Consider the following 12,663-nt stretch of genomic DNA (forward strand, 5'->3'; position numbering starts at 1 on the left):
TGAAAACACACACTGAATCATCTTTCCCACTTAACCAAGCAGAAACAAAGCAGGAAAGCCTTGTGCCACTCTTCAAATTGGTGTCTCACCCCTACACAGTGCCTGTGTGCCCCCAGCACCAGCATCTCTGGAAGACTTGAGAGGAGCAAGGGAAGGTTTGGAGAAAAGCAGCAAGGAGGACTGAAGGCATGGAGCCCTGCCTGAATGACTAATTGAGCTATAATTTCTGTTTGGAAAATGTGCTGTTGGGTGGATACAATCCAGGTCTGTAAAGGAACCACTCCAATGTTCATCAACTCTTTTGATGTTTGAAGGCAAGGGAGCCCCTTTGCATGTGGGGAGAGCTGCTGCTCCCTCTTAGGAGCTCCTGAGTTGAAGGAGGAAGCAAGATTTCACAGAAGTGAAACCCACCATGGCTACAAAACACAGGAACATCCTGTCCCTTCCAGCTCGGAGGCTGGGGGAACAGTCGGGCAGTTAGTCCATACCCGTGCCACATTTACTCTTCCTTAGCATCTGCTTTTGCCCTCTGATGGAGACCAGCCTTTGAGCTGGACCAGCCTCTGCTTTGACTCTGACTTTGACAAGGCACCTGTTTACCCTTGTTTTGGGGAGGCTTGTTTTTGTCTCAGCACCACGGCAGTGGTGCACAACTGTGCACACTCATCTGTCTTGTGAAATACAAGCGGGCGTCCTCAAGCTGGTGACTGGAGGAGGTGGAATTCCCTGCACTCGGCTCAAGGCAGAAAGATCCGCAAGCAGCATGGTCAGAGTTCAGGCACGCATATGAAATCTCACGAAACGGGCGGTCTCGTAAGTGTTTCCTATCTTCCAGCTGAGTCATGGCCACCAAGGTTTCATGTGACTTGCATACCTGTGCTGGGCTTGTTCTGTGCCTGCAGGTAAACCTTGAGAGGCTCCTGGGTCAGCCTTCCTGACAGGAGAACTCTGGTGTCTCCCAGTGGGCAAGCAGACATAGGGGATGGGGCGAAAGGCTGGTGAGGCAATTGGTCCTGTCCCATCTTGGCCATGCTTGGAGGAAGTACTGACATTATCTCTGCAAAGTGATCCCGTGACAAGTGGTGTCAGGAGGGCACGAGGTGCTTGCCAGTGAATCTGCTGCCTTGGCTATGGACTCCCAGGACACTTCTACACTTGGTGTGGTGTAAGCAGCTTTTCTTTAAAAAGCCGGTGTTTCTGGGTATAATTCCATGGTGCCATAGCATGCCTACATGGCACCAGGGAATGGCTCGAGTGAGGAACTAAGCATGCACTGTGCTCACCCTTGGCAAAGGCAGCAGGAGCAGAGGAAAAGGCGATGTGTGGAAAGGGAGAGGTAAGGAAGCGTTCAAAGCCAGGTGACAAACGGCTGCCTGCAGGTGTGGCTGTCCTGCAGTGCGGGTTTTTCTGCAGAGGTTAGGCAGTTTTGGTGACAGCTGGCCCTGCCAACAGCTCCCAGGGCTTGGTTGGCCACGGGGCAGCACATGGCCACCGAGGGTGTCACTTAGCAGCTGTCACAGCCTTTGTGTGTCATGAATGAGCAATTAAAATTTTGCCATCTCTTGTTTGTACCTGCTCAAATGTTCTAGCTTATGGTTTGTAAAGCTCACTCTTTGTGATCTTGCTTCTTCTGCTTACACATCACTTCCATGGGGTTAAGACAGACTGCTCTATGCCCAGGAACAAAAGGGATGTCCTTAGGCCAAGGCCCCACATCGCTCCTCCTTTTCTGTGTCCCTCAGGATGTGCAGCCACCAAGCTGGTGGCTGGGCTAAACACCAGCAGACTCCTGTGGGGCGAGGTTGGAGCTGTGCTGTGCCAGCTGGAAAAGCATCATCTGTTCCTATCTGTTCCCATCGGGTAGGGCACCTCCCCAGGTGGGAGCAGGGTGGCCACCTTTTGCTGCTGTTGCTTCTTGTAACCTTTTCTGTTTGTTGTAGGGTTCTTTTTAACAGCCAGCAGCTGGAAGTGTCTCCTGCTCTAATGACTGCTGCCCTTGGCAGGCACTGTCTCTTTGTGGAAGAAATTAGGAGGCATTTAGCGAAGTGAGACACAAAACAAACAGAGCAGGCAGGAGACTGCGGCCGGGCAGTGCCTGCCAAGGAGGCTGGGCTGCTGACACGGATGCGGGGATGCGGGCACTCCACACGGAAGGAGGAGGCGATGGGAAAGCAGCATGGTGGAGCGCCCTGCCCCACCGCCCCCGGAGTCCTACTCCGACCCCCCCTGCCTCCTCCCCAACACCCCTGGCTCCTGCCATCTATTCCTCAGCACTCTTCTGTTCCTCCCTTCTCTGGATGGTTGGGCAGCAGGACCTGGGCTGTGTGCCAGCTGGTACCTGATACCCCTTGTCCTGCGCGGGCGCCGCTAGACCCACAGAGCTCCAGCCCCCGTGACTTGAGCCAGGGCCCGCCACTCACCCCCAAGGGCAGGGGGTGTGGAAGCCGGGGGACACTGCCTTCAAATACTCTGAACACAGGCTCACCCTGGCTCTGTCCTCTCTCCCAGGTATGTCTCTGGCGTCAGTCCCTGTCTCTATTTCTAGGGACAGCAATATGACCTGGTGGGGGCTGGAAGGGGGATCAGTGGCTTGGCTGGCAAGGGGAAGCCTGTTGAGGGCTTGCTGGGGACCCACGGGGGAAGGTGAGGTTCTCTTGCTTATTTTGGGTTGAGATTATTTGCTTGGAGACAAGCAGTCATTCGCCCCGTTGGGGTTTCCTATGTGCCAGGGGATAGCAGTTGTGTTTGCAGATCCCTCTGCTAATCTCGGGTCAGGATATCTCCTCCCCTCAGAGCCACTGGCAGGCTGCCAAGAGGGGATTTTGGGATGTTTTCTCTGGAAGCCCGGATGGCTCACAAGGGAAGGCAGGGGAGCGGTGCTGCAGATGGCTCCGACATCAACAGGGTGGCACCTGCCGGGTTGGCAGAGCCCTCGATTCTTTGCAGGCATACTGTTGTCCTGCTCTGTCTTTCCCAAGCGGTCCAAGGGGCTTCCAAAATCCCTCTCCACATCCTAGTGGCTATGTTTCGGCTCCATTGTAGCTCCGGCTCCCCAGCCTGCAGGATCCTACCGGAGGAGGAGGAGGTGAGCTGTGCCCAGGCACCTGCGCCAGGAACGGGCTGCGCTGCCTTCAGTGCGTGCCGGGGCTGGCAGGGACTACAGATCCCAGCATGCTGCTGCCTGCTCTTCCTCCTCCTCCTCCGCCCTACCTGGCAGGGCGCCGGCAGGGATGCTGCAGGCGGCACTGGAGCAGGCATCCGCGGGGCATGTCCCAGGGGGGCCGGGGACACGGCGCCGGCAGCCCCGCTGCAGGTGAAGCCCTGGGAGAAGTGCCGGAGCACCCCATGCTGTGCCGCCCGGACTGGAAAAGGACAAGGCAGGCCTGCGGTCTCTCCTGGCGGCTAATCCCACTCTGCCCCGGGAAGAGGGGGTGACCGGGGAGGGAAAGTCTCTACTCGGGGCTCTGGGGGCCACCTCTCTGGGCCTCTCAGAGCGATGCCGGAGCGGTGCAGCCCCTGGGCAGGTGATGACGGGAGAAAAAGGAGCGGTGGGTGACCGGGAGGGGACAGCAGTGCCAGGGACGCCCTTGACTTTTCAAGGTGACCCAAGAAAGGGCTGTGAGAGCCCCAGGGAAGTGGAACTGAAAACGGGATATTTGCTGGTTCTGGCCGGACAGGCTGCTGAATTAAATGCGTCTTTTGTGCCACTGAGCCCCAAGCGAGCCCCGGGCGTTGGAGGGAGCTGGGGAGGGCAGGCGGGGCAGGCACAGCCCACTGCGCACATGGTTCACTCACAGCCCCAGGATTGGGGACAGAGAGCTGCAGGCTCACAAATCCCTTAAGAGCCTGCTGCAAGCAGCTGGGCAGCCAGCATGAGCAGCCTGGGTATCTCGGGAAAGCAGTTTCCTTTCAGAGGGAAGGTTTGCTGTGCCCAGCCAGCAGAATTAAGCTGTGTGTCACAACACCTTGGCTTAAGGACTCTGAGCTGCAGGTTTCCAAAAATCCTGCACTGTCCTCTCATCATTTTGTGGGTTGGTTTGACTCTCAGTACTGTGGAACACTTACTGGCAGCATGGGTTGGGGTTAAAACCAGTGTTGCCCCTGCCTGGCTCATGTCTCTCACTTTCCCATAAACTCTTCTGTTTCTCTTCTGTTTCCCATAAACTCTTCTCCTTTCCAGACGGAGAGCAGCCATAAGACTTGCTGGGACCTGTGCTGACTCTTGCCACACAAGATGACAGCAAGAGACGGGCCCCAAGATAGGTAATGACAGGTTCTGATGTAGCTGTGGGGGCACATCCAGGATACCAGGAGGGGAGGGAGGACAGGGGGACCCAGCATCCAGGGGACCCCCTCTCCTGCATGTTAACTGGACTACCAGGCTGTCCCTTCTTTCTCAGCTTTTCCATAGCAAATGGGCTGTAAACTGTAAACAGTCCCCTGTAAATGCACTTGGGGAGCCTAACACCCTCCCAGATCTGGTGATGGATGCTGTGTGTCTGGGTGCCACATGCTGAAGAGCAGCCAGCCTCTCTCTGCCTTCGTAGCCTCCTGGGGAGGGCCTCCCACAGCCCCTCTGCAGTGTCACATCTCTGGCAGCACAGGGTAGCATGGTCTGTGGGGCAGGGCAATAAATATTGTCTGGTGTCTCTCACCACAGGGACGGTCAGATGCAATACCCAGCTTCCCCTCCAAACCACTCTGTCCCCTTCACAGGTACAAGGCTGTCTGGCTGATCTTTTTCATCCTCGGCCTGGGAACGCTGCTGCCATGGAATTTCTTCATGACCGCCAGGCAGGTGAGGGCTTCCCTCCCACTACTGTCCGTGACAGTAATTGTCCTGTCAAGTCTAGGGACCATGGTGTAGGTGTGGCAACATGGCACAGCATGCAGAGGACCACAAGCATGTGTAACCTGGGTATGACAAGTGGCACTGAGGCAGCAGGAGGGATGGGCATGGGTCTGGACAAAGAATAAGGATGGCCTTGGAAGGCCTCACAGAATCTCAGCCCCACCAGGCTCCTTCCTCTGCAGTATTTCATCGATCGCCTTAAGGACCCAGAGGAGACAAGCCATGTTGGGAATCAGACCAGTGAGGCCACCTCCTACCTGCAGTCCGTGTTTGACAACTTCATGACTCTCTGCGCCATGGTGCCCCTCCTTATCTTCACCTGCCTCAACTCTTTCATCCACCAGCGGTGAGCCTTGCTCTGTCCTTGCCCCTGCCAGCCCCTATAGGGTCGCCCAGCCCTGGCCTGTTCTCCTGTCCCAGCACTGAGCCAGGCTACAGCCTGTTTGGTCAAGTCAAAGGCAAACCATCAGTCTCCTGTCGCAGGGTTTGGCTGGGATTCCTACAGTTAGAGCTTGGTCCCAGCCCCAGGTTTTTAAGGGATTGGGTTTTCCTCACTAAGACCCTCTTTTGTAGGATTCCCCAGCAGATCCGCATCTCAGGCAGCCTGGTGGCCATTGGCCTGGTGTTTTTAGTCACTGCAATCATGGTGAAAATCCCCATGGAGCCTCTTCCCTTCTTCGTCTTTACTATGATCAGCATTGTCTTCATCAACTGTGAGTGAAGCAGCGGGGGAAGGAGAGGGACACAGCCCCATGGCTAGGGCTGATCCCTCTGGGAGAAAAACATGAACCTCGCTGTGGGAGAGCCAAGGGGGAGGAGGACTTGCCTTGCTTCACCGGGCAGGGGCCTTGGCTCCCTTCAGAGGTGCAATCCATCCTTGCCTTTGGTTTTTTCACTTCTGCTCATCTTTCCCCGTTGCAGCCTTCGGCGCCATTCTCCAGAGCAGCCTGTTTGGGCTGGCAGGACTCCTGCCTGCCAGCTACACAGCCCCCATCATGAGTGGGCAGGGTTTGGCAGGCACCTTCGCCGCTTTGGCAATGATCTTCAGTATTGCCAGTGAGTAATCCCTGCCTTGCAGGTGATAGGGCCTTCCCAGACCACTGCTGTCACAGCATCTGCCGAGGTCATGTTGTGTGGGAGATGGCAGCAGTGCCTTGCTCCTCTCAGCTGTCATCTTCCTTTCCTCTCCCTTCCTGTGCTCTCAGTTGGTGCCCAGCAACCCGAGAGCTTCATCGGTTACTTCACCACGGCCTGTGTGACAATCGTGCTGGCAATCGTCTCCTACGTAGTCCTGCCTCACATGGTGAGACTGTTGTCCTCGTAGGGAAGGGCTTGGGGACATGGGACCTTTGCACATCCCAGCACAAGAACTGTGGCCCACTAGCAGCCCAGCCTTGGCTCCTGCCAGCCTTCACATCTTGTGTCAGGGCAGGCTCTCCTGTGTCCCAAAGGAGCACTCTGGGATACTTCCCACCACAGATACCCCAGTATAGTTGGGGTATCTGAGTCCTTGAATTAACAGGAAAGCATCAATATCAGACATATCGAAGGAATACTTGGCCCATATTGCCCCTGTCTGATGCTGTCACACAGCCCCTGGCAGCCTTCTTTCTGCACACATGAACGAGTCCTCCCTGCTGTCTCTCTGCAGGATTTCTTCCGATACTACTCCATGAAGGACAAGACAGAGTACCGTGTGTACAATGCAGAGCTGGAGACCAAGAGAGACCTCATTAAGAAAGGTGAGGAGCTGAGAGGAGGAAGAGAAAAGGGAAAGAGCTTAAAGAAAGAACGAGATAGAAGAACTGAATTAGATCTCAGCTTTCTGGGGTCTGCAATGCCCTACTTGTGTCTCTCCCTGCAGATGAGAATGGGATGGAGCAGAATAACTCAAAGATCATCCCTATCCACAACCCTGATGAGCAGCCCTCTGTCATTGCTATTTTTAAGAAGGTCTGTGAGTTGCCAGCAATCCTTGTCCTGCCCTTACTTTCAGGAGGGCACAGGTGTAGGAGAGCATGGGCAGAGGAGACCAGCCCTGCACTGGTCTCTTGCCCTGTGTTTGGTACCAGCATTTTTCTTTCATATGCCTAGCTCTGGGTCTTGGCTCTCTCTGTCTGCTTCGTCTTCACTGTCACCATCGGCGTCTTTCCTGCCATCACAGCTAAAGTGTCCACTGTCCTCGGAGAGGGAAACAAATGGGGTAAGTGTGCCACGAATAGGGTTGAGGTAGGAAAAAGCGGAGAACAAGGTAAATGGGAGAAAGGGGCTTAAAGGCATGTGTGGTGGGGTAGCCCTGTGTGGATGCCAGGTGCTCACCAGTGCCACTCCAGCTGGACAGAGGAGAGAAAACATGACAAAAGGCTTTTGGTTCAAGATAAGAACAGCGAGAGATCACTCAGCAATTACTGTCACAGGCAAAACATACTCAACTTGGGGAAAATTAATTTAATTTATTTACCAATCAAATCAGAGTAGTATAATGAGAAATAAAAATGGAATCTTGAAACACCTTCCACTCTCCCTTCCCTTCCTCCCAGGCTTAAGTTTATTTATGATTTCTTCATCTCCTCCCTCTGCAGCAGTGCAGGGGGACAGGGAATGAGGGTTGCAGTCAGTTCATCACACATTTCCTCTGCCACCTGCTTCCTTCTCAGAGGGAGGACACCTCCCACTCTTCCCCTCCTCCAACATGGGGACCAGCCTATGGGAGACCGTCCTCATTGAAGTCCAGTATGAGTGCTTCTCATGGGCTGCAGTTCTTCATGAACTGTTTCAGCCTGGGTCCCTTCCATGGGACACAGTCCTTTCAGGAACACTGTTCCAGCATGGGTCCCCTGCAGGGTCACAAGTCCTGCCAGCAAACCTGCTTCAGAGTAGAGTGGTGGATACTGACTCACTGTGGACCTCTTTGGGCTGCAAGGGGACAGCCTGCTTCACCTTGGTCTTCACCACAGGCTGCAGGGGAATTTTTGCTCTGACATCTGGAACATCTTCTTCCCCTTCTTTTCCCCTGGCCTTGGTATCTGCAAAGCTGTTTCTGTCACATATTCTCACTTCCCTCTCTCGGTGCAATTGCACATGTTGAGATTTTTCCCCCCTTTTTAATATGTCATCCCACAGGCCCTACCATTGTCACTGATGGCCTTGGCCAGTGGTGGGTCTGTCTTGGAGTCATCTGACATTGGCTCTGTCAGACTTAGGGGTGCTTCTAGCAGCTTCTCTCAGAAGCCAGGCCTGGCTCCCACCCTGCTACCAAAACCTTGCCACACAAACTTAATACAGAATGCTGGAAGGCAAGAGGGAACCACTGTGCCTGATGGTTTGGATGTAGACACCAGCTTGGCTGGGAGACCATTCTAGGCTTTAGTGGGAAACTGGTAGGACCTAGACCTGGAAGACAGTCAGTCTCCATGCAGTGGGTATGAGGGGCTGGGGCACATTGGGCTTGCCACTGACCATCCCCTTCTTCAGGTCTCTACTTCATTCCTGTCTCCTGCTTCCTGCTCTTTAACGTCTTTGACTGGACAGGTCGGAGTCTCACTGCCCTCTTCACATGGGTAAGTATGGAGGAGGGAACAAATGCCAGGCAGTGTCCATCCCTAGGTCCCTCAGCCACGGCTCTCACTGAGGCTGCCTTCCATGGCTTGGAGCAGGAAGGAGGTGCAGAGCTACCTCCTGCTTTAAATTCTAAGTGGAGATTTATGGGTCAGAGCCGACAACCACAGTGTTGTTCTGTCCTCCCACCTCTTTTTCAACATGGCTTGGATAAAGCTGCCTCCTGCATTTCAGCCTCTGTAAACAAACCTTCACTCCAGCTATGCAAACGATGAGACAGGATGGTGACAGGGAAAGAGGGTGAAAGACAGGGCAGCCCAAAATAAAGGGCAGCTGTGTCCTCTGCCAGGCCCCATCTGGCCTTGGCACAGGACGCAGCTGCTTCAGACCGTTGTCCTGAGAGTAGGGCAGGGCCATGCCATGTGAGTCACAAATTGTCCCCTGCCACATCCCCTTGCTCTCATCTCCCCAGGATGGGCATGGAAAGGGGCTGTCCTGTCTGGGTCTCTTCCTGCCCCTTCACCCACCCCCCAAGTGCTGTTTCCCCCTGCATTGTTCAGGCTGTTTGTTTAGAGAAGCTTCTCAGGACCACGTGCTGCATGGGGTCTGCCTGGGCCTGCCTTCCCCACGGCCTGGAGCTGCTTCTCCCCTGGCCATCACTGCTTGTTGCCTTTGGTCTTGGCCATGAGCCGCCTTGCCTGGTGTCCAGGCTACAGCCTCCATGGTGGGATGACCCAGCAGGAGAAATTTCCAAAACAAGGCTGTGTGGAAAGTCTGACTGCATGTGGTTTGGGCCACATTTCCCTGGTTGGGGCCCCGCTTGCTTTTTCTCCTCAAGCAGGAGAAGCAGATGCTGTCTCCAGTTTGCCCCACAGACATGGCAGCTGGCCTAACCTCAGTTTCCTCCTGTGTTCCCGGAGTTTCCTGTGGCAACGCCAGCCCAGCACCTCCCAAGGCAGCTGTGGATCTCTCCTCACCTCAGACCAGTGAACCTGGCACCTCCCAGAGGGGACAAGGCCCATCTTGTTCCAGGGGCTGCCTCAGTCACAGCTGCAGGAACAACACAGGGGGATGTTACCGCCTTCTTTGTCCCAGCCTTAGTTGCTTAGGAACTCTGTTAAGATCCAAGGAGATTGTAACTCAGTCCATGCTTTTCCCAGCACATTCCAAAACAGCCCCAGCATAATCCCTTTCCCAGATTGCTGGATCTTGCCCTGCTTGGCTGAGGGATGGCGTAGGACACTGAAGTGCTGGCTAAAGCCCAGTTTGCAGGCGCTGAGGTACCAGAGGGGATTTACCTCAACTGCCCTTGTTCTGCACACTGGCTCACTGCATGAGCGTGCACAAAGATCTCCTGCCTGCCTGTAGCCAGCAAGGGCTTAACAGTTGCCCGCAGGCCCAGCTCAGTATTTTGGCTCTAGTGCTGCTTCAAGTCACCTGCAACAGGGCTTTTAGACTTAGAACCTACTTATGACTGCAGGTGGTGATGCTGAGATTTGTTGTGGCTGAGAAAGTCTCACAGCAGCTTTTCCACCTCTGTGGCTCCTCCACAGCCCTGGTGCAGCAGGGATAGCCTCTATAGAGCCCCTGCCAGGATGCCAATGTCCAGTTCTCAGCTACTCAGTGATCTGTGTTTTTCTCCCAGCCCGGGAAGGACAGCTGCCTCCTGCCAGTGATGGTGGTCCTCCGTGTCATCTTTGTCCCTCTTTTCATGCTGTGTAATGTGAAACCCCGTTACTACCTGCCTGTTGTGTTCTCTCATGACGCCTGGTACATCGTCTTCATGATCTTCTTCTCCATCTCCAATGGCTACCTGGCCAGCCTTTGCATGTGCTTCGGGCCAAAGTGAGTGCCAGCTGGGGACAAGGGAAGGTTTGGTTATGCCCTCAGATGCCAGCCCTGGAATTGTCACTACCCACAGTGTCCCATCTCCCAGGCTTGTGCCTCGATATCCAAGGGATGAGGAAGCTATTTGGGCTCTTCATTTTCCCCACCTGCCACACAGGGGAAGGGGTTGGATGGAGCAGGGATCTGGAGGGGAGCAAAGCATGGCACAGCACCCACAGCAGGGTGAGCAGCCTGCCCAGCACAGGCAGCACAAGGAGCCCTGCAGGGGACAGAGAGGGTGCTGGGAGCCTCAGGGTGGCCTGCCTGATGCATTTTATGAGCCCACAGTGTGGAGCCTTGGGAGTTCTGCCAGCTCTAGCAGCCAAGGGGGATTTCTTCTTGCCGTTCCTGGACTGCAGACAAGCCACCCAGCTCCACTGAACAGCAGGGCACTGGATGTGCATCCTAAGCATGGATCTGACACCTGTTTCTCCCCTAGGAAAGTGCTGGCGCACGAAGCAGAGACAGCTGGAGCTGTCATGGCGTTTTTCCTGTCACTGGGTTTGGCCCTAGGAGCTGCTGTCTCCTTTCTGGTCCGAATTCTCATCTAGCAGAAGCACACAGAGGGTGCAGGGACACCAAGAGATGGCTCTGCATCCTCCACTGAGGCCCTGGACACCTCAGCACTGTGGGGAAATAACACCTCACACCTGTCCCTGCCAAATCACACTGCCACAGCAGACATTACACCCAGGGGCGGTTCCACCCCTGCAGGGTTGACCTGGTTCCTGCCACACTCGGCTGTGTGATGCCTTCAGGCCTATGTGCCTTCTCCTTCCCCATGCTGTGTGTGTTGTAAGACCCCCGAGAACTCCAAGAGGTCCAGCTGCCTCCCATGTGGCATAACTTCCCTGGCTCAAGGCCAAAAGCCATTTTCAGCCTCTTTCTCTCTGACAGAGTGAAAAGCTGGTAACCAGTGTTACTCCTTCTCTTCCCCTTGTCTCCAAAGCACCTAGGAGATTCTCTCTTCTCCTTCTAGGGGGCCTGGAAATATCCCACACCCCTCTTCCTGCTGGTAAGACTTGTGAACGGGGAGGAGAGCCCCAGCCAGCCTCGCCATCCCTGCTCTCTGCTAGACGCACATCCTCCTACCCAGCGGTATCCCATGAGTGTAGACATCTGTGGCCCAGCCACAGAAAGAGCCACACTGTGGCTAGGCTGAGGAAGGTCTCCACACCCCACCTTCTCCTCTCCTTGCCTCTGTTCCCTTTTTTTTTTTTTTTTTTTTTTGGTGATTCTGACATTGTTTTTTTTCAGCCTCCTGATTGTGTGACAGGAGGTTCCACTGTGGGCTACAAGAGGAGAGGCAGCAACTCCTTTCCCACAGAGCTGCCTTCTCTACCCACCTGTGCTACAAGGGAAGGCCTCATGTTTCCCTTGGCTGTCCCTTCCCTTGTCGTGTAAATGTGTCTATACAGTTGCCATTTTCTATAAAAAGAACAAAATGCTCCTTTGGGTATGTGTTTTTGTCTCTGTCACCACAGGGGAGAGGGGCTGTGGAGGGTCAAGGGTTGAAGTGAGAAGGCATTGGCGTTTCCTTGGCACCCTGTAACCAGTGTCAGATGTGGAAATGGTGTGTGCATCCCCTGCACAGTCAGGCCCAGCTCTGAGGACACAGCCAGTGTGAGAAGAGGATGGCAGAACTATAAAATCAGAATGGTTCAGCTTGCAAGGGGCCTAGAAGATGATTCAGTTCCAGACGTCCTGGCATGGGCCACAACAACTTCCACTACACCAGGTTACTTGTGGCTCCATCCAGCCTGGCCTTGAAGACTTTGATGGATGGGGCATTCACAGCTTCTCTGGGCAACCCATTCCAGTGCCTCACCACCCTCAGAGAAATAAATTTCTTGCCCAATTTCTAAACCTTCCCTCTGTTTGAAACCATTCCCCCTTGTCCTGTAAGTACATACTCTTTGTCCCTTGTCCATCTTCATTGTAGGTCCCCTTCAGGTACTGAAAGGCCACAATTAGGTCACACCAAAGCCTTCTCCAGGCTGAACAATCCAAATTCTCTCAGACTTCCCTTGTGGGAGAGGAGCTCTATCCCTCTGATCAAGTTGGTGTTCCTCCTGTGGAAAATCTCCAGCAGGTTCATGTCCTTCCTGTGCTGGGGACCCCAGAACTGGATGCAGCACTGCAGGTGGGCTCTCACCAGAGCACAGTAGAGGTGCAGAAAACTGTCCCTTGCCCTGCTGGCTGTGCTGCTTTGGATGCAACCCAGGACATCACTGTCTTTCTGAGCTGTGAGTGCATGTGGCAAATTCATGGCCAGCCTCTCAACCACCAGCATCCCAGGGATGCTGCACTCGAGGTACACCAAAGGACCACCAACACCTCTGATGAAGAGCATCTAGATGCATCTT

General features: G+C 54.5%; 1 protein-coding gene across 7 annotated transcripts in view; it reads left to right on the top strand.

Moving 5' to 3' along the window:
* SLC29A1 (solute carrier family 29 member 1 (Augustine blood group)) overlaps positions 1–11,747 on the top strand; it is a 33,284-nt gene extending 21,537 nt beyond the window's left edge. For 4 of the 7 annotated variants that reach the window (XM_066316004.1, XM_066316006.1, XM_066316002.1 and 1 more), the window contains 12 exons: positions 4,181–4,263; positions 4,717–4,798; positions 5,035–5,198; positions 5,426–5,565; positions 5,774–5,908; positions 6,058–6,155; positions 6,504–6,594; positions 6,717–6,805; positions 6,947–7,055; positions 8,327–8,412; positions 10,056–10,255; positions 10,737–11,747. In XM_066316004.1, coding sequence (XP_066172101.1) covers positions 4,235–4,263; positions 4,717–4,798; positions 5,035–5,198; positions 5,426–5,565; positions 5,774–5,908; positions 6,058–6,155; positions 6,504–6,594; positions 6,717–6,805; positions 6,947–7,055; positions 8,327–8,412; positions 10,056–10,255; positions 10,737–10,848 — 1,335 coding nt within the window. In that variant the 5' untranslated portion in view covers positions 4,181–4,234 and the 3' untranslated portion in view covers positions 10,849–11,747. Of the gene's footprint in view, positions 1–615; positions 814–902; positions 1,166–1,940; positions 2,509–4,180; positions 4,264–4,433; positions 4,614–4,716; positions 4,799–5,034; positions 5,199–5,425; positions 5,566–5,773; positions 5,909–6,057; positions 6,156–6,503; positions 6,595–6,716; positions 6,806–6,946; positions 7,056–8,326; positions 8,413–10,055; positions 10,256–10,736 lie in introns of those variants that run through there. The other 3 variants (XM_066316001.1, XM_066316003.1, XM_066315999.1) reach the window with 3 other exon arrangements.
* Positions 11,748–12,663: the final 916 nt, after the last annotated feature.

The sequence above is a fragment of the Sylvia atricapilla genome, chromosome 3, assembly GCF_009819655.1.
Source record: "Sylvia atricapilla isolate bSylAtr1 chromosome 3, bSylAtr1.pri, whole genome shotgun sequence".
Lineage (NCBI taxonomy): Eukaryota > Metazoa > Chordata > Aves > Passeriformes > Sylviidae > Sylvia > Sylvia atricapilla.